We start from the raw sequence: 25,960 nt of genomic DNA on the forward strand, positions 1-25,960 counted from the left end.
ATCTTTCAGAACACAGTAGGGTGTGACCCATTTTGTTTGCCACACTTGATCCCATAAAAAGGAAGGAAAACCCTTTAGGGAAGTTCTGTAGTCAGTTTACAGTACACTGGCTGGTACAAACATGGAAAGCTAGTTGGAAACCTGTGTATGAAGCTGAAATGATTTTTCCTCATATAGTTGTTGCGTTAATATGGATATAAATTATTAACTATATGTATATTTCATATCCAAAAAAACTGGTGGTGGTCATTAATAACCCATGAAGGGATTTAACTCCCCCAATAATTCATATAGCACTTCATGCAAGGATGAACTCTTCTGTATCATGTGGACATTTATTGAACCACAATTCTGAATGAGTAGAACTGCAGAATTGTGTTTATATTGTGTATATGTATTGTGTTGTATTGTGTATATGAACATAATGAAACTAATTCAGCGTAACTGAACATTTTGAAAGACAGGAGACAAGCACATCTTTATTGAACAAAGAAAACCATAGTAGCTCTTGTTGTTGCACTTGAGTTGTCACAGTACAGCACACTTTTGTAAAACACACACAAAAAAAGCAGCGAGAGAAAGGAAAAAGTTAAATCATCACAATTGGTGTTCCCATATAATCGGACTCTTAAAAGGAAAACATGTTTTGCACATGTTTGCACACCACAGCTGTCATAGAACGGCACATCGACTATACAAACATTTCATAGAAAATAAAATCTTTGGATTTGGTGTCTTGATGTCAGTCAAACTGCCTAACTTCAAGAGTGGGCAACCGTCCTAACCGAATACTAACATTCTTAACTTTTTTTTTCATTCATTAAATAAGATGAAACCAACTTTCTCACGATTTTAGCTCGACATTGCGCTTTTAATTTTACACATATTTAATATGCTTTCATTACTGCTCACCTTAGCATTTCATACTATGCCCCCTGCTCTGATAAGAATCCTCACACAGTGGTGATTTGGCTAGTTCACTTCCAGTTTTATTTCACTGGCACCCAAGCAGTGAATATATATTTCCAACATAGAAACATTCTAACATTACTGTGAACTCTGAGTGTACCTGGTTTTGACGCATATCGCTTTGTATATGTTGCATATGAGAATAAGATACATACTTCTTTCACTCTGATGGGTTCTACTTAGAATGGTGACAGGATGTTAGAAACAGTTCTAACTAAAACAGAACGTAGCTTTCTTCTGCTTAAAAATCAAGTATAATCACAGTATAGATATTCTCTGTGCTCTATGTCTTTTCCTGGTTGCACTGTTTTTACTCAGCGGCAGTGGTATATGAATGAGCGTGTACTCGCTAACGTTGACACACAGCTGAAAGTAGAAAGAGCATGAGAAAGAGGTACAGAGGTAATTAGTCCTATGTGTGAATGATCCTGAAATATGTGAAAAACACTGGCTGAGAGTAAAGGATGTATATAAGTACTTCATGATTGTCATTCAGCAGTAAAATCTGTGTTTTTCAGTGTTTGGCTTGTAGAAGTGTGACATTTGTTTTTGCCTTCTCCCTGTAACTGTACATTCATGCAAAAACACCCATGAACATGTTATGTTCATAGATACTTGCTAGATTTAATATCATCTGTGGTGTTGAGCTTATTTATGGTTGAGGCCACCAATTCTGTCATATCGGGTTGTGCTTAGTGTTGCTGATCCCCTCCCAGACCCACCATTTTCAGCCACTGAACACACCCTTAGACTGGGTTAAGTAAGTGGCCCCGCACCTGGTTTGATGATCATTGGTTATGAGGTACGCAGTGCACTTACTGTTGAATCAAATAATAGTTTATGCACATTACATAGACTTGTAACCTTAAGTGCAAAGATAAAGAAAGCGCAGATCTGACCGTTGCAATCACCTCAGCAAGCCAGAGAATGGCAGCAAGACATTTTTTTTTCCTGTTGTGCACTGACCTTTACCTCGTATGAAGAGACAGTGTAGCTGTGCAACAAACAGAAATGGAGCATACGGATGAGGCTGCATGTTTACCACGAGCCTGCTTATCCTGTGTAAAGGCAGGCTGTTGCACATTTTTGACAGCACTCATGGTCACTGTTCACACAGAGCTAAGACGTAGAACTATTTCATTTTTAACAGGAGAGCACTGTGCTTGGAAAGGCTGGGGTTACTTTTTTTTTTCTTCAGGAATTGTGGGAGCAGGAGATGGATGCTATGCTTCATCTGACCTGTGTCCATGAGATTATGGCAGTGGTTTAGTTCAGTTCTTAGAGATAAAACAGGATCTATATAAATAAACTTGAATGAAAATCCACTGAAAGAGGGCTGACTTCTTTTTCATGTCCCAGCTGATCTGGTTTGCGCTGGGCTGGTGGTCATTTCAGGTGGAGGTGGTGAATAAAGAGATAGTTGCATCTGAGGCTGTAGCTGACCTGCGACAGTGTTATGGGAGTCTTTAATAGGCTCAAGGGTCACAGATAGGACGCGGCTTTATCCTTCAGGGTCGCTCCAGGAACCAGATTTCATTCTGGCGGTTGCTGTGAGCGGGGTTGGTATAGCCGGCCACAATGAAGGAGTCACTGATGCACACACCCGGAGAGTCTAGAAGCTCGGCCAAGGCATTGATCTGATTAATGATGGTCACTTCGTTGGTGGGACCGGTAAAGGCCCTGAAAGAAGCAGAGGGAGTGGTGCTTAAATATGAGACATCACATCTCCCAAAGTCAAGCATTAAATTGAGCAATATTGATCATTATTAAAACATTCTTTATTAATGCTAACCAGAAGAGGAAGTTGGTTAGTACAAGCCTTCATTTTTATTTTATTCTCTGCTGACCTTGTGTATACAGTAGTGGCAGGCCAGATCTCTATGAGGATCTCGCTGTCAGTAGGTGGTGGGGGCTGGGCCTGATGCTCATTGGGAAGGAAATATGCCACAGTGACATCACGGGAGATCACCGATTGGTTCTCATTTGTGCGCACCACTGTGACGATAGGGAGTGTCATGCCCAGGTAGCCACCTAGAGATGAAAATATTCATTAGTACCTATCAGACTGGCTTGAAAAACGATTGCTTCAGGAAATAAAAATGAAACAAAAGGCTGTGAATTTTTAAAAAATACCAGAAGCTGATTGTGTGTGTGCTAAATGATCCTTCATAAGTGGACTTACCTAAGGAGTTCTGCTGGCAGATGTATTTCATTATCCTCATGAAACCATAGCAGATGCTCTGTTCATAAGTGTCCTCGCGCATTGTGATACAAGCCCAGTGGCCCTTTTCATACTGGCGTTTCTCATACAGCAGCTCCCCACACTGAAAAAACACAGATGATTAGAAAACCCAACAAGAGTTCCTTTTTTTTCTGTAAGATTTGTTGTTATAACTAGGGAATAGCATTGAAGATGTTCTGCCTGATTAAAAAAAATATATAAATAAATACATCCAAATACTATTACCTGCAATTCAAACCATTCATGACAAGGGAGTGACATGTTATGTGAACCTTAAAGCATAAAGAATCTTTTTCCACAAAGGTCTGTTTGGACAGAACACATTGTTATAAGGGAAGGTGTTGTAATGTAAATATTACTAGTTTGTCTCTAATTTTTTATCCAGTTTAATTAGCTACATCACTTTTACAAACTGGCAGTAAATATCCTGTTGCCTAAGGGTTACAGCAGTGCTTCCAGTTAACATCAAGATTTTTTCTAAATATGGACAGAAAAGAATCAGTGAAAGAACTGTTTCTGTGAATACAGTTTTATTTCATCATTTCATTCAGACATTATCGACTCGTAATCACCTGTGCAGCTCAGGTGTGTCACCTACAGTCTGCTTGTGGTCAACGTGCTGTTCTTAAGCAACACACTCAAACCTGCTCTAAAAATAGGGTGTCAGGATTGTCCTTTGTTTAAGCACAGTCCCAGGACGGGTTTTAATGAACTAATTAACTCAAGTTAAACCACTTAGCCCTCTTTATTTATACAGCCCCCTAAGGAGTTTATACAGCTTATAGTACTGGGTGACATGATCATCTTGTCAAAAATAAATAGCTGAGCCATACTGACACAGGAGATCTGTATGCGAATGAAAACTGACAATGATGCCGTTGCTGTTCAGGCCAGGTTTTGTTTGTTGTTGATGTATGTTCAGAATACTTTATTGATCCCTGGGGGAAATCCAAGACTTTTTAAGAAAAAATCAAAATTCTGTATCTTTGTTGACTCATCTCAATCAAAGATGTTTTTATCAGCTACTACAGTTAAGACATTACTGTATGCTCCTCGTGTGGTCCTGTAGCGTACACTTAACAGAGTTTGGCTGTAATGCAAGGTCTTAATTTGCAGGTCTAGTCTCTGGTGTAGACACACATATCTGTGTTTAAACTAGGTCACTGCTAATCAGTTTGATAGCTGTCCCCTTTTTATCCAGAAGGTGGAAAGACAGGGTCACATGAACTCCAAATATACGCGGTTGTTTGCAGCGGTCAAAGTAGCAGATGGATACCTTCTCTCGGCGTGCGAGGAGGGTGAAGGGGACGAGTTCTCTCTGACTGCGTCCTTGATTGTTGCTGGTTAGCTGCTGAATGGGTTCTGCCATATCTGTCAACAGACAATCAAACAATGTGTGGTCAGTTTTTTTACTCACGTAAATGATAAAGACACTGGAACATCATTGGTTTCCTGATTTTTAAAAGCCTGCTTTGTCTGTAATTACAGCAGAACTTTCATACACCACCACCCCCCCCCCCCCCCCCCCCCCCCCCCCCCCCCACACACACACACACACACACACACACACACACATCATATCAACACTTGCGTCTCCCAACTCTAATCCATATAAAACGTCCTCACTTCCAGTAATCTGCTGGCAAGCAGTGTTGGTACTTTATGTTAGAGAAGGGTGCCAGATGGGCAGAGCTGTCACAGAGTGTAATGCTCACTGTAGCTGAAGGAGTGAACACTGACAAAAGCTGACCAGGGCCGGGAATGGACTGGTACTAACGGAGAGGGACTACAAGCAGTAGCTTTTAGAATACTGAAGCATATTTGATGTATTACGAACTCATGATGATGTCCATGTTGTCAGATTGAATAATGGCATTATGTCCCGTTGTTGAACTGTCAAACAAGGCGCTCAAGGTGAACCCAATTCAATCATATTTTGTCAATCAATACAATGGAGGACAACTGGGTCAGAGGGATCTGTGGTATTTAGATGATCAATCCTTTGACAGCAAACAAAGCTGTGGTTTGGTGTGCGTGTGAAAGACTGTGAACTCATCTTGCAGGATCTCATGAAATTAAGGTTACACTGTAAATCACTCAGTAGCAGAAGTGGCTAAGCAGGGATAATGACCACGTATGTTTGATGGTAAAATATTTCCTCATGCAGTTCATGCGTGTTTTCAATATGACAAGTAAGGGAAGGAAACATACCACACCTAACACCACTGCATGGTTAGTGACAAATACAAGCACATACTGCACACACACCCAAGCAATCTCATCAGTTTCTATGCCAGCGTCTCTAGAGCCGCTCGGTGTTGATGCAGAACTGTCAACACTGACCTTCATATGATTTAATTGTAAGGCATTGTGTCATACAAACACATCTGTTCCTTGGACAGACTGACGAGGTGATCCACTCTTTCATCTGTCCAAAACTCTTCCGTTTTGACCAGCTGACAGATTGTAACTGACTTGATCGGCAGACTTTTCCTACAAACTGACTGGATGTTGAAAAAGGTGACGTGTCTGATGTCTTTAAAGCAGCCATTTGCTTCTTGATAAGCTCCTGTCGCACGCTACGTCATCAGCCGGTTTGAGTTGAGCTTGAATGTGCCGGCTCACAACACTGCAGCTTTCTGCAGCGTTTTCATTTTTAATTTTTCATCTGAACCACACCGTTAGTCTGGCTGGTGTTCCACAGTCTTCTAATGTTCCTAATAATTTTGAGATTGATCATGAGTGGCTTAGATTTGTGTTCACACCCTCCCATTGCTGGAGACTGCAACGCCACTTGTTGCTATACCATTAAAACAGTATAGGTGGTATTTCTGAGGATTTTTTTTTTTTTTTTACAGTGATGGACTGTGAGAACAAATATTTGGTAGCTACAGCTTAAGCTACACAATCAAATATCTCCAACTGCTAGCAAAGCGGAGCTCACACCTCAGTCCTGCCCATCTGACTGCATCCAATTTAGAGAAAAGGAGTTTACTGTGGCCTTACCCTGTGTCCTTACCTACAGTATTAGTAGACTTAGCAGACACAACCTCAGCACCAGTACAGCCAAGGTGGCTAATCTCCCCTCGAGTCAGAAAGCCCCAGCAAGTAAATTTGTATTAAGTCTTCAATTAGTTTTATGGCCTGAGGGCAGGGGAAGGCGGATGTACCAGTCTGTGTTACAAGATTCTCAGTGGGAGTCCAGTTAGATGACATATAGCTCTTCCATAGGGTTCCCAACTTGGGATCAGGACCTCTAAAGGGACTGGAGATATCAAAAATGTTTCTTCTATGCAAAATCATGTTTATTTTTTTAAACTTTTCTCTAAGAAATCCTATTGTAAAATACTACTTTTTAGACTTTCAAACATCCAACAATTATTTAGTGAATTATAGTGGGAAAAACATGGCTTTGTTTGAACCGCTCATGACTTTTAAGCATGTTAAACTGGTGATGAGGGGCTGCAAATAAACATGTTTTGAAAATAACATTTTATTGCTGTGAAGCAGGAATTAAAATGTTGACGGGTAGCTAATCTGAATGGGTCCATTGTTCTGCTCTGTGTATCCAAGATCTGAGATTAACAGTGACTTGGAAGGTTCCAGAGTTCAAAATAACTTGCTCTTGTTGTGTCTCTTCTAGGGTAAAATCCCACTCCTGAAACTACAGATTGAAATAAAAATCGCTCACTGATTGAAGCTGCAGAATTAATTCAGGTTGAAGTCTGAAGACCCAAATCAATTTTCACTACAAACATTTACTATTATAAAAGGAACGCAACTGTCAAATTAATTCTTTCAAAATCTGTGTTTTCACTTTGGAATAAACACTATGACAGTCCACATCAAATCAGACAGTAAATTAAGACCGTACGTGTTCGCACTTTTCATGCTGCAACAGGACTGCTTAGCTGCACGCTTAAGCCAGACTCAAACACTGAAGCAATGTGTGAGAGGCCACCTTTCTTGTTGCAAAGCAGTTCAACCTTTAGCGTCAGGACCACATTCCAGACAGCTTGCAAATAGGTCACGAACAGGCAGATACAAACTAATGAACACATGTAGCAGCCAGTGTTAATCACAGCCTGTTATATTAGTTAGACTTTCCTTTACATATCCCAGCAAAACAAAGGAGCTCTTCACTGGATGAAGTTGTGAAGAGCGTATCTGATGATGAGGCTGTGCTTTTCTTTCCCCTTATTTCATCTTGAAATAATCTACTTATTAGATACACTCTAAAGCCTGTGTTGAATTACACACATTCTATATTCTAGTAAAGAAGAGTGAACTATCAACACTGTTATATCATTCACGTCAACAGCAAGATCCTGAAAAAAACAATGGGCACGGTGGTCTCGGAAAATCAGAGAGGTTTTTTGTTTGTTTGTTTTTTTGAAAATTGAGCACTATGGCCCCCTCACAAGAAGCCAAACAAATCTTTTAATTAATCTGTTTACCAGTTGTTTTGTATTGAGCTTGTTACCTACAAGAAACCACAAATTCTAGTATGGCTACTTATTATTAATGTATACTAACACCGCTAACACTAGAATTTTATCATAACAATGTCTGTGATATTATTCTGTCATATTAGAATATTTAAACCTACAAGTTGAAACAGGCACTAGCAGTCAAATGCCTAATAAGAAAATTAGCCAAGATTTTTGTGGACTGGATATGAGAAAAAGCATGTAAACTCAGTACTTGTTCCTAACACCAAACTACACTTGTGGTATCTTGCTTTCTGTGTTAACAGCCTTTAATGACTTTCCCAAAATTCATGCAATTGACAATTGAGCTCTGTTTAATAAAATGGGGCCATAGAACTGAAAACTGACTTTTTGTGGCAAAATTAAGGAACTTTTTTTTTTTTTTTTTTTTTTAAGTCTGCAGTTTTGAGAGCTGGCAGGTCGCATGACTAACCACTGTGTGCACCTCATTGAGACTGTTCTATATTTGTTTGGCCCTTTAAATTACAACATGTCTCCGTGCAGGGAGATTAACTTATTTGTCGGTGTGCTCCATAGTTTGTTCCTGTAGTAAATACATGAACTTGTTTGGTAACTTTACAGTTTTGTGGATGAAACACATGCTTTGCCCGAGGGCCAGGGAATGAGTTGTCATGGCTGGAACTAGATTATCTATGCGCCCAGAGTTGGGTCAATGCGCATAACTGAGCCGAAGACCTCAACTAAAGGCAGACAAGTCAAACTTTAGTTGTTTTTACTTGTTTGTAACTTCCACGTTAAAGTTCACACTGAAACCGTAAAGTTACTTGTCAGCTAACGTCTCTGTGCTGCCGTAACCTAGAAAGTATTTATTTTTTTACCTTGAGAAACTTCCACTTGGTGTCCCCTCGCTACGTCCTGCCAGTAATGCAGCAGTCGGTCTTCGTCTTCCTCCATGGTTTCTGCCTCTTCCTCCAGGCTGCCGTTGCCCGAATCTGACAGCTGGTCTTCCGAGAAAGACTCCAGGTCCTCCAGTGTGATCACCCCTGGCTGGTCGGCCCCGCTGCGATCACCGCCGCCGCCGCCATTCATTTGACAACCACCTCGGTCCATTTCTGTCCGTCAGACTAGTACACTTGTACGTATCGAGGAAAAATCCTCAAAAGGCTGACAATAAACAATAATAATAATAACAATAGTAAATCACTTAATAAAATCGCCGCTTAATTTTGACTTCGTTTAAGTGTCTAATCTTTTTTTTTCTTCTTCTTCTTTGGACCTCGGTGAGTTGCTTGTCCAGATTAGACCAGCCGTTACTTTCTGGTCAGTAAACCAGACTCAACGACGCTTTCCTCGACATATTTAGCCGTAATCATGTTCGGAACGTTATATCGGAGTTAAACGAGCCATATTCCCCTACCAGGTCTACTTTCTATTTGCTAAAATGCAAGAAAGAAGTCGCCCGCCTCGACTGTGCGGAGCAACACGAAGCCTCCCTCTTTGTAGCCGCCGGAGGTGAACGCGATGTTTACAGGAGATGAGGGCGGACCATGTGACGCTGCGGGTTCACACAAACCCCCTCCTCTTCCTGCTGCTGGAGACCGACCGCAAAGACCGAGACCCCCGCCCGGCTGCGGATATTTCATCCGACCGGAATCTCAGAAAGATGCCCTCTGACAGAGAGCGTCTTAGCTGTATTTTTGCTATTATTTCCCAATTTACTTCTGATATCAATTAATTGGTTTTGGGGTCAGTTTTTATTAAACTGTTCAATGAAATTTTGCACGACTGCCCTCCCTGTGGTTAAGACGAAAAACAATGACAAATAAATATATGAATAAATAAATAAAGCAGTGCGAGTAATTAACTTTTTATTTAGACTATAAAATATCAAAAAACAATGAAAAATGTCACATCACAAGCCTCAAGAATACAACCTCAAATTGTCCTAAATCCAGTGATTATTACCAAATAATTTTTAAAAAGTATTTTCTGTACTAACTGTTTTAGCATTACAGATGGTATTTCTGGTATTTTCTGGTTTACAGTTGTTTTTTTTTTTTTTTTTTTTTTTTTTAAAAACACAAAATAAATCTAGTTTTATTTCATTTTGTTGATTTTATAAGTTGTTCAAATTTATCTCCATGAATCACTTGAATTGTGCATGTTTGAAATGTGCTAAACAAATAAGGTTGCCTCATCTTGTGTTGTATAGTAGGATACTTTTTTCTTGAGATTTTGCCAGCAATATATATATATATTTATACCGGTATACATATATATAAACAAAATAAGCTTTGTTCTGTCCACACAATTAATACCATTAATTAACTTCATGCCTTGTCACTACCTTGTGTACTTACATTGCAGTAAAAGGTGCACTCCTTTGGCCTCAGTCACAGTGACATCTTGAACTCATTTATGTGTGACACCCTGTCTGTAACAGTGACACCGTGTTTCATGTACACATGTAGTTATTTGTGTCACAATGCTTTAAGAAATTGATGAAGGTCTTGACATCAGGAATACGGACTCACTGCAACATACTGTAAAATACACAATAAGCAACAGGGACACAAACTCCAGAAGGCATTAAAAAATAGGGATACTAAAACATTTTAAATAATTATCTCTTGTGTTCTTTGCTTTAGTGCATTTGTTTGCATGCCATCATTTTGATCATTTGTCTCTTCTTGTGACGGATGGTAAGCAAACATTTTCTGTGCAAGGATAGTAAACAAACTTGAACTTGTGCCCATAGGAGACAGACTAAGCAGGATTTCCTCTGATCTGTGACGCTACAGCAGTCAGCCACCATGTTGCACCCTTCAGTGTGCACGTAGAGAGGACATTATATAATCCTCCATAGTCTGTGTGTGGGAGTCACCGTGTACAAGCGCACAAGCAAGCACAGATACACACACACACATACACACACAATACTCTGCAGGGAGGGACAGACCTAATAGACCTCCTGCCTTACTGTAGACATCAGCCTTTATCTGCCTAAAGCTTTTCCCAACTGTCTTTGGGTTTATGTCTTCACTTTACATATCCTCACAGCCACACAGTGATTTACAGCAGCCCTCAAACAATTAGGCTCGTTTTTCTTTATCTCCTTAGACTTGTCGGCCCTCATAAGTATCAGTAATTGACGAGGCGAAGCTTTACTGTGCAGACTCACACATATATCACCAATATCTCTCCCCTTTGTTGACACACAGTAGCCAGAGTTTAGTTTATTGTAGGTTCTGTTATTAATAGCTGCCTACAGACTGGCTTTGTCACTGACTCCCCTTGTCACTTAGCTCCATGCCCCTCAACCAATCAACTGTCGGGCCCCAGCTGAGCATGCTCAGTGAGGCTCTCATCAGTCGTGTTGTCATTTGGCACACATCCTCTTCTCTCCTCTTTTTAATAATCTTGCTGGCCATTGGAATAATCCAGATCTAACATTCACTTTGTGTTTGTTTTACTAATTTAGTGGGACTCATAACGTCGTTCATATCAATTCAAGCAAGTTTCACAACATCCATCCTGTTCTGCCGCTGCGCTATATACGGTACAATGCCGGGTGTGGTAGGTGTATCATTGAAAAGTAAAGTCAAAACGTAATATATATATTTTTTTCACATTTTTAGCAGTCATTCTTTTATTACCATTTCATGTAAGATTTAGGGAGTTAATTTTGTCATTTTTCATCTGAGGAATAATCTTATTGCAAAGTTCTGCGTTTCCCTACTGTTCCTTACTCTTTTCCTGACTGTGTGACTGCTTGAATTGAACAGATCAGTACCTTTAAAAGGCTCAGTTTCCCTCACTCCATCCCAAGTAATGACAACCACTTTGTGACTGTATAATTTCTGAACAGGTGTGGGCACACTGTTGTTGGTAAACACAGTTGGTTTGCAAATGCTTGCATTCTATTTATATTAATGTTTTACACAGCGTCTCCACTTTTTGAAATTGTTAGTTTTATATAAACAAACTGGTAAACAAACATTAATGGTTCGATGGCGCTAACTGCCATGCAAAATGAAGGATAAATGTACCTTGTAATGTGAAAAAAGTAAAGCAGTTCTTTGTCAATCAGAAGAACTATTTTGATAACTGATTACTTTTCAAGTAAAAAAAAAAACAAAATGACAAAAGGACAGTTTTCTTCTTATTATAGTACATATTATTTATTTGTTGGTTTGGACAGTTGGTTAGACAAAACAAAACATTACAAGACATCGAATTGGGCTCTAGGATAATGTCACGGGCATTTTCACTGTTTACGCTGACTAAAACGTTGAGAGTAAACATCAGCAACATCAAGTGAATCAATGAAAGCAGTATTGAACAAGGGCAAATCAGAGTGCAAGAAACTAGAAGTTGAATTGGAGCTCAGTTTTTTTTTTTTGTTTATTTGTTTGTTTTCTGCATATTCAGTCATTTCGTTTCCACATTCCAAACACACTAAAACAGCAACGTCACTAATCTGGTTCTGTGTAATCTCATAATCTGGTCAGGCCCACTTCATGCACATCCTCTAACCGAGCTCCTTGCCAATACAGTCGAGCAGAGAGATTTTGCTTTGTAAATGGCGTGTTGTTATTTCTCTAAATGCTTTCTGCTTCGCTCTGACATACACACAATCACATGGACATGACATCATATTATTGTGTTGTATTGAGTCAAAATTGTTGATAGGACTATGGACTACAGACTGTTGAAGCTGTAATTATTGTACTGACTGATAAGACAATGTAGAGACAGCTTTGTTGTTCGTGGAACCCTACTACTAGTCGTAAAGTCAAGTTTACCTGCAGTTGGCGCCAGAGAAGAAGTGACAGTGTCTGAATTAAAAAGGTTAATCCCTTCTACAGTGGCCATCTTAGACCTGGTCAAACTTTAATTACGGTAGTCTAAACTTTAGACTAAAGACAGACTCTAAACGGTGCTTTGTCCACATGCCAACGTTAGCATGTTACTATGTGTATTACCAACCATTAAATGTTAACATGCTGACATCAAACATGAAACATTGTATATGCTAGCTTGTTATTCGTGTCCATAGAGTTACAGTAGCTTGTTAATGTCATTCTGGACATTTGGGATGCAATATTTATTTAGTGTGTCAACATGTTTAGTTAATAACAGTTTAGTTGACTCTAAATTGATGTGATAGACTCGCGACTTTCCCAGGGTGTAAACTGCTTCTCACCCGGTGTGAGTCAGTCTGCATTATGGACAGATGCATGAATGTTAACGTCTGCAGTTAGCATAGTAAAATGATAACTATGGTAGCATTTTTTCTGATATAGAGCATCGATGGACATGTATAAGATCAGTTGGTGGTAAAGGATTCTGGAAAGTCAAAAGGATCACCAAAGTCATCAGGAGTCATTCTTGCCTTAATATATCTGAAGACATCATTTGGGTTTAATAACTTTCTTTGGACAATTGTCGTTATTTTAGATACTTTTTAGATGAAGCGATGACAGTCTGAACAAGGGCATGAGCAACATGTCAACCCATTTGGTAATAGCAAAGGAGGTTACTACCCACAAAATCTGGTTCTCTCTGACTAGTAGCATCTGTTGTTGATGGTCAAGGATTAGGTCAAAGGTTATTAGCTATGTCAGCTATGGCTTTATTTACCATGAATTTCCTTCTTTTTTCTGATCATATTTTTTTTTTTACCGTTTATGGAAAAACCTACAGTATTTTTTGTCCCACCCTGTCAGGTTTTTAGTCTACCCGGAGCTAAATTAGACCTACACTGCACTATTAATTCCTTCATCTCATTCTTACATGTAGTTTATTATTTTCTACACCTGTTGAGACTATAATTGAATGATATCTTTTATCTTAAAAAAACATTTGGTCAAAAATGTATATTTTCATTCCATATACTAAAAACTTTGCTATACCTTGCTGTAAATAAGTAAATTCTTGTAATCTTAATCTTAATCTTAATCCATGGCACACTGTATTAAAGGAAATCTTTGCAATCCCTGCAATATGACTAATTGCATCCCATCATTTCACTTAGCCTAATAAGACTTCAGTTGGCCTCTTTATAAATGATCTCTATCGGTCACCTGTTGTGTCTCTGTTTTCAAGTTTAAAACCACATCATATGTAATGAAGCTCAGTCCCAGCCAGATGAGCTGGCCTCTTTACACTCTCAGGAACAAACGGTTATGGCTAGGTGATATGGTTGTTGATGTTCCCTGAAGGGTCAGGGGAATTAGGGGTTGTTATTTAACCCTTCGCTTTTGTCTTCATAAGCTGTATGAAGCACACTCACATTTCACGTCAGATAAGCAGACCGAGGTTTAGCAAAAATAGGATGGTCAAGTCAGTTTCCACCTCAACAAGAAAGCTTAATTTATTTTATTTTTCATGTAAGTGAGAAAGAAGGTTCTCTACTCAAATTTATTCTATTCTTCTCATACTGCATGATTACTTTCTAGTTCTACATTCCAGTGTAACTATCGAGTTATTTTCATACATAACATAATATATAAAACACACATCAAGACAGCCGTGAGGGTAAGGGGCTACTGGTTCATGGGAAGATGAAAAACTTACTGTAAAAGACCTTTTTCTCAAATAATCAACGTACAACTTTGAATCAGTGTGAATGGCATGTTTTGTTCTCGTCTGACTGTCTTTTTATATGTCAAAGTTACTAGTTGGTGCCAGTTCAGTGGCAGACTGACAGTTAATCAGAACCAGCTCAACATTAAAGAAAATAGTCTTGAATCAAGGTTATTCACAAACTACTCATTATGATTCATTGATTATTACATTGATTCAAACTTGTTCCTTTGAAACTACTCGTGTTTTTGTTGCCATATTGTATAGTGTTACCAACCCCCCCCATTTAATCTGAAAAAAATACACATGTCAAAGTATTTTGTAAAAATGTTTAAAATGTGATATATTTATATAGATATATAGATAGATGTAGATATATATATATATTATGTATGTGTGTGCATTTTAAGCTTATATATAAAAACCTGACGTATAGCCTGTATTATTATAGGACTATTCAGATAATAAAACTCTGAATGTGAATTATTTGACCTACTTGGCAGATCATATAATAATGAACCTTTGTTTTCATTTCATAACACCAGCAACTAAATCTCTTTTTTTTGCCAATTGATGCCAAAGGACTTTTTCTTTTCAGAGCATCCTTTTATCCTGGTCTGTTTCTAGAGCAGCAGTTCCACAGAGCTGAAATTGAAATTGTAATGACCCAGCCTTTGATTATGTGCTGTCTTGAGGATGAATAGATATTGTTAAAATGGTCTGTTTGAAAAACTGCTTCCATCTCCTCTTTCATTGTCAGAAAATGAGGACAGACAGAAGAAAAAACATCCAAAACGTTTTAGTGTTATTACAGACAACAGACGTAACACCTGTGTACCTCAGAGTGATCACAGAGTGTGTGTTTGTGTGTGCGCACTTTCCAGTTATTCGGTGTGATGTAGTACCCCCTAATACAGGAAGTGGCCAATTATCAATGACTTGTGTGTTTGTTTGTTATTCTTTCTTCCAGGTCCTGGAGAAATTCACGTCTCGTCTGGTCCAGAACCGTGTGATGGCAAACAAAGACCTGCGGACTCTGAGCAAATATCAGCTCATCCTCGCCAGGGATCAGTTCCGCAAGAACCCACCGCCATCCATCAAGGCACGGAGTCTGCTCTATGAATCATTGTTGCTACTGTGTGAAGCACTGTTTGCTTAAATCTACATACTACGGCTGAAAAGCTTTTGCTACTTCTACAACGATGGAGTGCTGGTGTTATTATATAAAGAAAGATGGCTTAGAAAGCTGGTATTCAGTTTGTTAAGATTCCAGTCTCTTCAGTCATTCACCACTGATTTTACAAGTTAAAGTCGTTTTACTGGTTTGAAGGTGTATGAAACCTCTGGTGACACTCGATAATTCGCCCCAAGTGATGTCACTTGAGTCAGTGTTGGTTGGGGCTTAAGACTACATGACTGAACATGTTCCAAATCTTGGGGTGTGGAGTTACAGAGAAATGAGCACACCAGACCTCAGTAGTCCAGCTCAACTGTCTGTGGTTGAGTTGCATTGTGGGTAACGTAGGCTTCTTTTTTTTTTTTTACCAAGAGAGAACAAAGCATGGCTTAAGTAAAAAAGACACTATATGTGCTTTTGCTGCATCGAATTTGATACTGTTTTCAAACTGTCCATCTTGACTCCAGTCAATCACACAGTGAAGACAAGGATTTATTTTCTTTTAAAGCCTGCAGAGTCATTGTCTGCTTCTTCAGATGATGCTAGAGTTTAAGAAAAACCTTTAGAAATGATTGATTGATTACATTTTGTTTGTAAACAACAGTGTTGCATGAATGTATTTTAAAATACATTACAAGCACATTGTCTCTCATTGCTCTTATGGACTCGTCTCCACAGGGTCCACAGCAGGGAATGCTGGAGGGTGACTTTGCTCTTTGCATCAGCCTGTACCATGGCTACGAGCTGCTGATGCAGATGGGCCTCAGATCGCTCTTCTATTACATCCAGGGAATAATGGATGGATCCAGAGGTCGGCCAGCTTACCTCCACGCTTTCAGCGTATTTCATTTTATAAAAAGATCCTCCAGATTTTCCTGATCTGTAAAAGGTGTTTGACATGAGCCCTCTCAATGCTTTGTGTGTTTCAGAGATGTCCAGGGCAAGAAATGAGCTGCAGAGGACTCCCACCTTCATGGACCTTTACCATGAGATGGAAGCAATGTTTACAAAGCCATCTGCTGGTACCCTGACACTCACTCATAACACATCAGTTAAATTTCTGAGCCTAGTTTGATGTAGTTGAGTAAGGTGGGAGGTATCCAGATACCACTTCTGTCCAATTAAGCAACAAAATGCCTCAATTTGCAACTTAAATTTTGCAAAAATCTAGCAAAGAATACACAGCATATATAACACTAACAACCTCTGTGATTCATATGTTTAGGTCCAGATGAGCCATTCATTTACAGTCACCCCAAACTGGAGAAACTGGAGGAGGTGGTGCTGCAGCATTTCAGACGGTGGACTGAGAGCTTGGCAGAGTGTAATGGTGATTCACTTTTTTAGTACAATGATTGTTCTAAGTTAAAGCTGAAATCTGTAATTATCTTTCTGTTCTAACTAAATTAATTGCGCCAGAGTCTGAACAGTGTTTCAAGTCTTATAATGCTTATGCTTAGTGTAGTAAATGACCACAGAACAAGCAATGTTAAAGTGCTGTTAAAGTAGTCATTGTCTGTCATATTAATCTCCAGGTTCAGGTCCTCAGGAAGTAAGCACACGTGTGATGATCTTTTCATCGTTCCGTGAGAGTGTACAGGAAATTGCAGCTATGTTGAACCGCCACGCTCCCCTGATAAGGGTCATGACCTTTATGGGCCAAGCCTCTGCAGGGAAGGGAGTCAAAGGCTTCACCCAAAAAGAGCAACTGGAGGTAAAGGCTATATGTTTTTTTATTGTTATTATTATTGTTGTTGTTGTTAACAACAGATTTACGATGAGGTGTGGATTATTTAGTAAACTAAAGTGAGTATAAAGTCTCAAAAGCAAAGAATACTTCAATAGACCAGAAAGGCTCAAGAATTTATTTATTCTATGAGAACAAAGCACACATATTCAACTGTAATATTACAATTCCATAGTAGAACTTTCTCAGTAATCTGGTGGCCGCTGAGATGGCAGTCAACGAGTGAAATTACAATTTGATTGAGCAAGGACTGTCTCAATTCTCATATAAAGGGTAAAATTGGCATAATTTTTCCCCAGTCTGTTGTTCATCTTTCATCTGTGGATTTAGTTTGAATGTCTTTTCTCTCTTTGTCCTTGTCTCATTTGTGGTACTGTAAAAATGATCCTTGTAAAACAAATAAACTAAAAATGATGTTGTAATGATTTCCCTGCTGGTTGCTCACCATTGATGTTTCTTTGCAGACAACGTGCCATTCGTACAAAATGTCCTGTGCCCATTTACTAAAAATATCATATAAATATATATATATTTAATAACAGCTCCCTAATATGTTATGAAGGCAAATTTTGCTTGGGAATGTACAGTTTAAGCAACTTGCATATACATATACATGTTTACATACCAGACAGAAGTTTAAGAAAACATATGAAGGAAAGATTAGAATACTTTTACTGTTTATAGCTTTGTCTCTGTGGCTCGATTTGTAGGTGGTGCACAGGTTCCGTCAGGGAGGCTTCAACACGCTGGTGTCGACTTGTGTAGGGGAGGAGGGGCTGGATATCGGAGAGGTGGACCTCATTGTCTGCTTTGATGCACAGAAGAATCCCATCCGGCTGGTGCAGCGAATGGGGCGTACTGGGCGTAAGCGGCAGGGACGCATTGTTGTCATCCTGGCCGAGGGACGTGAGGAGAGGGTGAGTGTTGAGCCGTACACCCACCAATCAAAAGTTCAGTGCTCTTCCAATTTCATTAAACATTTTTCAAGTCAAGGTCAGTGCTAATTAACCCCCACACAGATCACAGAACACACCAAACCACCTGTACCAAACTCTTAACCTTTGTTTTCCTCAGACGTACAACCAGAGCCAGAGCAACAAGCGCAGTGTGTACAAGTCCATTATCAGCAACAAAAATGGGTTTCACATGTACCCCAGTAGTCCCCGTATGCTGCCTGAGGGGGTGAACCCCACCCTGCACAAGATGCACATTACCTGTGGCCAGTTCGACCACCAGGAGAGCAGCAGGCGATCTGTCAGGGGTCGACGGTCCCACTCTGAGGGACGGTCCTCACTCATTCACCCTCAAAATCTAAGTAAGTGATGAGGCAGGAGTATCTTTTGGTCATTGACAAGGGAGATGGAGAAAACAAAGTTTCCTTTATTAGAGAAAGTGGACATGGGTTTATGAGTTTGTGTGTGTCTAATGTCTTAGTTCAGCATGGCAATGCAAAGGCAGACGGATTTCTGAGCTGTACTGAATATTCCCTCTGGGCGTCCACCATGAAGCTGCAAGACGATGAAGCTCATCCGACCCTGAAACAGTCGCACTTCATGTCCTTACCCTCTGATTTACCACCTCAGGTTTCTTTCTTTTTTTTTCTTTTTTTCTCAGTTTGCTTGACAAGACCTGTGCAGATGCAGTGCAGAAGAATGCCAAATTCTTTAAAAATGAAATAATTCTGTACATTAAAAGAATATCCACCATAATAACCTTTTGGCTCTTGTTTACAAAGAAGTCACTATAAGTTTAGATATTTTTAATAGATCTCTATTGATTGGTTGGCTAAATTTGAATTCCTAAGTTTGGAAGATTATGTGTATAAGAAAAGAAAGGAATTTCAATGTAATATATCCAAGAAACTTTCTATATTTCTTCCTGTGTATCTTTTTTTGTTATTAGCTTAGATATATTATTACTATTTTCGTAACATGTTATACTTTTGTGATGTTATCTCATACCCTGAAGGAGGAGGTTTCCAAAAGCGGACCACCATCCAGAGAGCTTTCTTTGTCGGAATGGAGACATTGGCAGCACAAAACGTTTCCTACCCATGTTGTTGATCATTCCCTCCGCTGCCACCACTTCATTAAAGTGATGGAGCTCATAGACGGCATGAGAGAAGAAAGCGAGGTGAGAACAGGAAGTTCATTTATGATAGTCATGCTGGGTATTACTTCTGTCAGCATCAAGATAAACTCTTAACGGAGTACTACTCTGTGGCATGAAGGAAAATAATCCAAACTCAAATGTCATACATAAATGTTGTTTTGTTTCATCAAAGGAGGACAGAACTCTGTGTTTATGCAAGAGAAAACCAAACTTTATGAACTCACCAGGGAGTCAGCTGAGTAGCATGTGATTTGTGAGTTACCGCATTCATCATTTTGACCTGGATGGAAAATTCCTGTTATCATGATAAACAGGCTCTGTGGTGTAGTTGTGGTTTTTTGTTTTTGTTTCTTTTCTCAGTAGGATGCTTCCAGTCTTCTTCTGCTCTTGTCTTCTTTATCTCAAATTAAACAACAGAAAATACAGATAAAAGGAACGTTCCCTTGCCAAAAAGCACTATGAAATGAGAACATGTAGCGTTTAAAGTGTAATGTTTGATCAAGATGTGTTTTACTGATGCTGTGCCAAAATATTTTTATAGGCAGGTGAACTAGTTTTTCCTCCCTCAGTGATTAAGTTGCTGAAAGAGTGAGACTGGATGTTTACAGCTTTAGAACTCGTAACTCATCTGCCTTTACTGTCACTTCCTGCTGATACCTAGTAACAGGCTAAGAGATAACAGCTTGGTTTATGGTCTTTGCTGCTAATTGATAGCAATCCTGTTTGGATTGTCTGGCAGCTTGAATGGATTAGTTATATGAGAGAGGTCATCAGATGTACCACTAGTGTCAAGGCTGAAGGTTGAATCGACAGAACATTATCTACAGACTGTTTATCAAAGAAACTACACCATGATGCTTATGGTTTCATTTTTGCCACAAAACTCTTGTGTTATCCTCTACCTGACCTCGTTCACATTTTGCCGATCCTCACCCCATTAACACACCTTATCACTTCCAAATATCTGCTTTAAGAGTGTTCCAGGCCTCCCGCGCTCGCCATCTGATTTTTTTCCCAAGGTTGTGCCATCGATAACACCCCTGAATTTTTCCAAATCCTTGAAATTGGGTCAGAGATTGTGATAAGGCTGAATATCGGCTAAACTAACAAGTGCGAGTCTTAATACCTTTTGCCTGCAGTGGGAGTCTTGACTATACTTGGGAAGCAGAGAATTATCCCACCTGTAAAAACAAAACTGGATTACAGTTGGCAGCTAGTATCTCACATACCTCCAGGGATGACCTCAGGTCATGAAGCACTCAGTGAACAAAAAAATAAATAAATAAATAGGCCTTCAGTTCAAATACTTGATCAGGCGCAAATGTGCCAGCACAACATATTTTGCACACTGTACAACACAAAGTACATAAACCCGAACCTGAAGCAGTGCAGTGGCCTTTCATGGCAGGGCAACGCGCACCCCCCCACCCCACCCCCGGCAGTCATAGGGGAAAACACTGGGATGTTATTGTCACTCTGCTGTTCTATAAGCTTATGCAGGTAGTTTTTCTTCAAGGTATACAGTTTACTTTTCTGCAGGTTAAGCTGCTTGTTTGTCCCATGACACTTAAGTTAAAAACACAGAGAAGTCAAGCAGTACTGCACCCGCCTTTAAGCAGTGGTGCAGGAAATATTTACTTAAGTAAAAGTATCAACACTACAGTGAAGAAATACTCAGTTACAAATCCTATGTTCTTGATCATTCTCAAATAAAAGTACCTAAGTATTATCTACAAATTGTACTTAATGTTAGATTAAGGTTAAGGTTAGCAGTTCATCTTCTAAATTTAAAGTTATTCTAATCATTGCAAATTTTTAAATATTTTTAATCTCGATCTGCATCAGTAATCATTGTTGTCAGTCAGATTTCTTTTTTTCATTCACATAAGTGCTGTAGTATGAGGAATATAGACAATTATTTGTTTTTAGAGCAGTTTTTGGTTGAATTGTTTGATAAACATTAACTCTCCATGTAATGATGGTGAATTTGATTGATAACAGCCCACCTACAGTAGACATCCACATTTTGCGGACGTGTCCTTTAACAAACAGGCAGCCTCTTCCTGCTGTTCTACGCTCATCTGGGAGGGATGATGCTAAGCTAAGGTTTCTTGCAAGGAAAACAAAACAAAAAAATGACTTTAAGTACTTAAATGAGAAAATTTGCCCCCAACCCAACCCCCCAGTCCCCAGGCTATGCACTCCAGAAGCCATTAATTTTATTTCAGGCAATTTTCTGTCTGGGTGACTTCAGCACCAGTCTGTGTTATTCATTGTGCTGCCTCTTTCTCTTGACGATGAGGGGACATGGAGCAGGCGGGCCTCCTCTCCCGTGATTATGTAATGCTTTTCTCAACTGTTACATAAAGCCAGGAAGCTGGAAGTAGGTCGGGTTGTGATGACCTACATGTGTAGCATGAGGGGCTGCGGAGGAAAGAGAGGGACATCAAAGAACACATGCAAGAAAAAAAATAAAGACAAAAGTGAATTACTCACATTACTGATAATTAGTTTAAGTTCTATTATGCTTGAGCTGTTTCAGTGAAAGACATTGGAGGTATCTTACTGAATACCATGTCTGCTTTTGAACAGAATTTGTATGCCATTTTGCTTCAAGATTAATTGGTTGGTTGGAAAATGAATTTGCAAAAAATATTAATTAAATAATAAAATTACTAAAACAGGTTGTTTTTTTTTGTTTTTTTTTTAATAATAAAAATATTATTATTTTATCTTGAATGAAGTGCACTGTTTCTTGCCTGGCAATATCAGCAGTGATGGAGGAAGTATTCAGATTTTCTACAAATCTGAATACTATAAAATATAGTAAAATATAGTGAATACTATGAAATATATTAAAAATATCAAAGCTACTACAAGTAAATGTTACTTAAGTAAAAGTACAGATGTGTCATCAGTAAAATAAATCCAAAGTATGAAAAATATAGTATATCCAATGATATAATCATGCATTAATGTTGAGCAGCATTTTTCTGTTGTATCGGGTTGATATGAAACCTTTAACTATTTTATATCAGACTGCAACTAATGAAAATGTTCATACAGAATTAATCTGCTGGATATTTCTTGCTCAGTTCATTTATTCTAAACAGAACTCAAGTGACAATTTCAGAAATGTTTTCCCCGACCAAAAGCAGCAGATATTTGTCAGATTTGAGAGGTTGAAATCATTTAAAAAGTCGTAAAATATAGAATATTGCTCTCTAAAATGTAGTGGAGTAGAGGTAAACGTATCATGAAATGGAAATACTCAAGTCAAGTACAGATACCTCAGATTTATTCTTAAGCAGAGTGCTTGAGTAAATGTACTTCATTTCAGGGCCAAATAAGCTCACATTTACATGCATATCCATGCTGTTTGCAGTCTGTATCTGCAAACAGCATTTGAATTAAAGCAGCTGCTATTGATTGGTCAGTCAACATCTTCCAATTCAAGCAGCATGTTTGGAAACAAAGTCACACACGCTGGTTAATATAGATGCTGCATTCTTTGTGTGTGTTCATGAGCATTAAATTTGTCTGATTTTTGTAGTGCAGTGAGATGATCAGCTGAGAGGAGTTTCCACGTTGCTGCTCCCTTCATCGTGCAGTCTGAAGCAACACGAACCCACTGACCTTTCCAGCCTCTGCGGCGCTCGCTCTCTCTCTCTCTGTGTCCTTGTCATCAAGTTTATTTGAGCCTGCAACATCTCTGGATCTACAGCCTTAAGCTGATCATAATTACTTGTACACCATGGGTGAAGTGTAATTCTGTGGGAATCGAGTTTGAGTGTGTCCAGAAAGTGTAGTAAAATTCACAGGGATGAGATACACTATATAGACAAAAGTATCGAGCCACCTGACCATTACACCAAGAGACTTTAACGACATCACGTTCTAAATACACAGACAGCTTTGCCGTTATAACAGCTTCCACTCTTCTGGGAAGACTTTCTCACAAGATTTTGTGTGGAGTGTTTCTTTGGGAATTTTTGCCCATTCATGCAGTTGAGCATTTGTGAGGTCAGGCACTGATGTTGGATGAAAAGGCCTGTTTTGCATTCTCCATTCCACTTCAAAGGTGTTGGATGGGGTTGAGGTCAGGGCTCTGTGTGGGCCAGTCAAATTCTTTCACACCAAACTCGTCCAACCTTGTCTTTATGGAGCTTTGCTTTGTGCACTGGGGCACAGTCATGCTGGAGTAGAAAAGGACCTTCCCCAAACTGTTGTCACAAAGTTGGAAGCATAACATCGTCCAAAATGTCTTGCTATGCTGAAGCATTAAGTTTTTCCTTCAGTGGAAGCAAGGGACCGAGCCCAACCCCTGAAAAACAGCCCCATAAAGAGGTGTGTCTGGTTACTATTGTCTATATGGTGTATTAAAATGTAACTTAAGGAGAGTAATATGATCATGCACTCCCTCAGTGTCCAGTACCACTCAATGCTCAAATACCTAAAAGCCTCTGTTCCACTTTCAATCAGGATGGTGATGTTTTAAAGACATGCTGCTGCGTCGGTCTTTGTGCAAAGTGGACAGCAGAGAGAAAAGCTGTATCAGAAGTTTTAAGGATTAGTATAAGATGGATTACCACAAAAAATATGATTTATTTCTCTGATTTAGGGTTACATTTTCACAGTGTTTAACGACACTAACTAGTACAGGGATGTCATGTTATGTCTGTAAAAACTCTTTCTGGTAGCTGTGATTTCAGTTTCAGCTACCATTTCATTTCATTGTTCATTGAGATCAGTTTGCTTGATTGATGTTTGGACTTGTTGCGCACTTGTTACTGCTAACAGTAAGGATGTGTTGGTTTTGTTCAACTGTCCCAGTAAGCCGTGGCACTGAGGCAGCTGTATGATACCAGGTGACTGAAACTGAAGCAACTAAACAGAATTAAGCCCTAATTAAGTTTATTTACACTGTTGCCTCTCCAAAACAGAATTGACTGGTTTGATATTAGACAAACTAGATAATAACAAAAACTTAAGTTAAAAGTATTCATATTTTGTTACGCTTGTACAAACCTGCTTACTTTAGTCATTATTGTAGACAATGGTGCAAATGGCTCTACATGTTTAATTAGAGAAAAACAGTATCTTGAATTTTTCAGTTATTTCTGAATAATACAGTAAATTACATGCTCACAAAATACAGAATGAAGCTTAAAATGATTATTTATTTAATTAATTATGATCAGTTAAGAAAATCAAATCATTTCAAATCTATTTTTTATATTATTCCCTTTTCTCTTGCTTTTCTCCAAAAAAAGATCGAATATAAAATATAAATGAAATAAACAATATTCTGTCTTATAAATGGCTCATCTCTTGCATTATAAATTTCAAATTCTGTTTCATCTGTACCTACATTCAGAAATCCTCGAATTTGACAGAAACTTGCTTTTATTTGACAAGTATTTATTGGTTAGGCATCAGTTGTAGCACTCGACTGTTTGTGGTATTCTGCCCTCACTGAGAAGTGCTTAGTGTTGAAGTGTTAATTACAGCTCTCACTGAGTGTGATGCCTGCAGGCTGCTCGGTGTTTGCCTCCATGTTCGTTTGCCTAATTATAGGATTAAGATAGTATAAGGTGTAAAGAACTAATTGTGTGAACTAATAGTTGATGTCATTATTATTTTTTTTTCAACATTGCAGTGAACTCGTTTGTGCTTATTGAGATATCAAAATATCCAAAACAACGTTCATACTAATAGAATTTGTTTTTCATGATATGTACTCCTAGACTGTCAGTACTACTAGTCAATACTAAATTTAAGATATCTAAAAAAAAAAAATACTTAAAACAAAACAATAAACATTTTTTTCCTTTTGGATATCTGATATTTATACACTTGGATTGCAGATATCTGAAATGGGAGTTTTTACATGTCTTCATCCTAGATATCAAAAATGCATCTGTGGATATCTGAAATTAAGAGCCCAAACTGCTGTTGTTTGTCCTAGGCAGGATGATGCTGTGGATATCTGAGCTGACATTTATGGATAGGAGGAATGGATATGCACAAACATTTAACTAAGAAGAAGAACTGAATTACAAATGTCTGCAATATACAGTATATCCAGTCCAGTCTAGCTATTAAGTAATGAAAGGGCTTGTATGTGCATATTGAATGAACGAATGAATGAATATCCATCCATCTGCTACATTCTGAGCATTTCAAAAGCTGCTTTTGACTTATGTTGGCAAACAAACCTATCAGGACTACAATAGCTTATTATTTGGACATGTGAGAACAAATGAACAATTAAAAACTACTGATGACACGCTACCCTTCATACTGGCACCAGCACTCACAGTAGAAATCTGCTGATCAAGAGTCAGAATCATTTATTTAATTGCGGCCGTGTCATAATAAAAACCAAAACACTTTTTGGCCGTTAATTACAACGCCACCATGAGGTCGATTAAGATCATATTTCTTTTGAAGCATTTGCACGTGATTTCCTGTTACGATGCCAAGATTTATTTCCCTCATACCTCTTCATAGGTATGGCCTTAGTAGATCAGGCTATAGGTTGGAGTCAGTCCATTAAAGGGCTTACAAGTGATCAAAAGAACTGTATTCTTGAAGCAACAGGCAGTCATTGAAGAGATGCTAAAATTAAGGTTATGTGTTCTCATCGTGTAGTTCCAGCGAAATGATCTGTG

At 38.8% G+C, this 25,960-nt stretch overlaps 2 protein-coding genes across 4 annotated transcripts in view; one reads left to right on the top strand and one right to left on the bottom strand.

Moving 5' to 3' along the window:
• The window catches only part of fancm (FA complementation group M), a 36,812-nt gene that overhangs the window by 3,525 nt on the left and 7,327 nt on the right, over positions 1–25,960 (top strand). For 2 of the 3 annotated variants that reach the window (XM_046412254.1, XM_046412256.1), the window contains exons 5-13: positions 15,221–15,352; positions 16,106–16,238; positions 16,357–16,449; positions 16,653–16,757; positions 16,963–17,141; positions 17,885–18,091; positions 18,249–18,489; positions 18,609–18,757; positions 19,143–19,307. In XM_046412254.1, coding sequence (XP_046268210.1) covers positions 15,221–15,352; positions 16,106–16,238; positions 16,357–16,449; positions 16,653–16,757; positions 16,963–17,141; positions 17,885–18,091; positions 18,249–18,489; positions 18,609–18,757; positions 19,143–19,307 — 1,404 coding nt within the window. The remainder of the gene's footprint in view (positions 1–15,220; positions 15,353–16,105; positions 16,239–16,356; positions 16,450–16,652; positions 16,758–16,962; positions 17,142–17,884; positions 18,092–18,248; positions 18,490–18,608; positions 18,758–19,142; positions 19,308–25,960) is intronic. The other variant, XM_046412255.1, reaches the window with a different exon arrangement.
• soul3 (heme-binding protein soul3) lies at positions 452–9,200 on the bottom strand. The gene is made up of 5 exons (XM_046412271.1): positions 8,541–9,200; positions 4,488–4,582; positions 3,152–3,293; positions 2,817–3,000; positions 452–2,649 (listed from the first exon to the last, which is right to left on the bottom strand). The coding sequence occupies exons 1-5, from the start codon at positions 8,770–8,772 to the stop codon at positions 2,478–2,480; spliced, it is 825 nt and encodes a 274-aa protein (XP_046268227.1). The 5' UTR covers positions 8,773–9,200; the 3' UTR covers positions 452–2,477.

Source organism: Scatophagus argus, chromosome 15, assembly GCF_020382885.2.
Source record: "Scatophagus argus isolate fScaArg1 chromosome 15, fScaArg1.pri, whole genome shotgun sequence".
NCBI lineage: Eukaryota > Metazoa > Chordata > Actinopteri > Scatophagidae > Scatophagus > Scatophagus argus.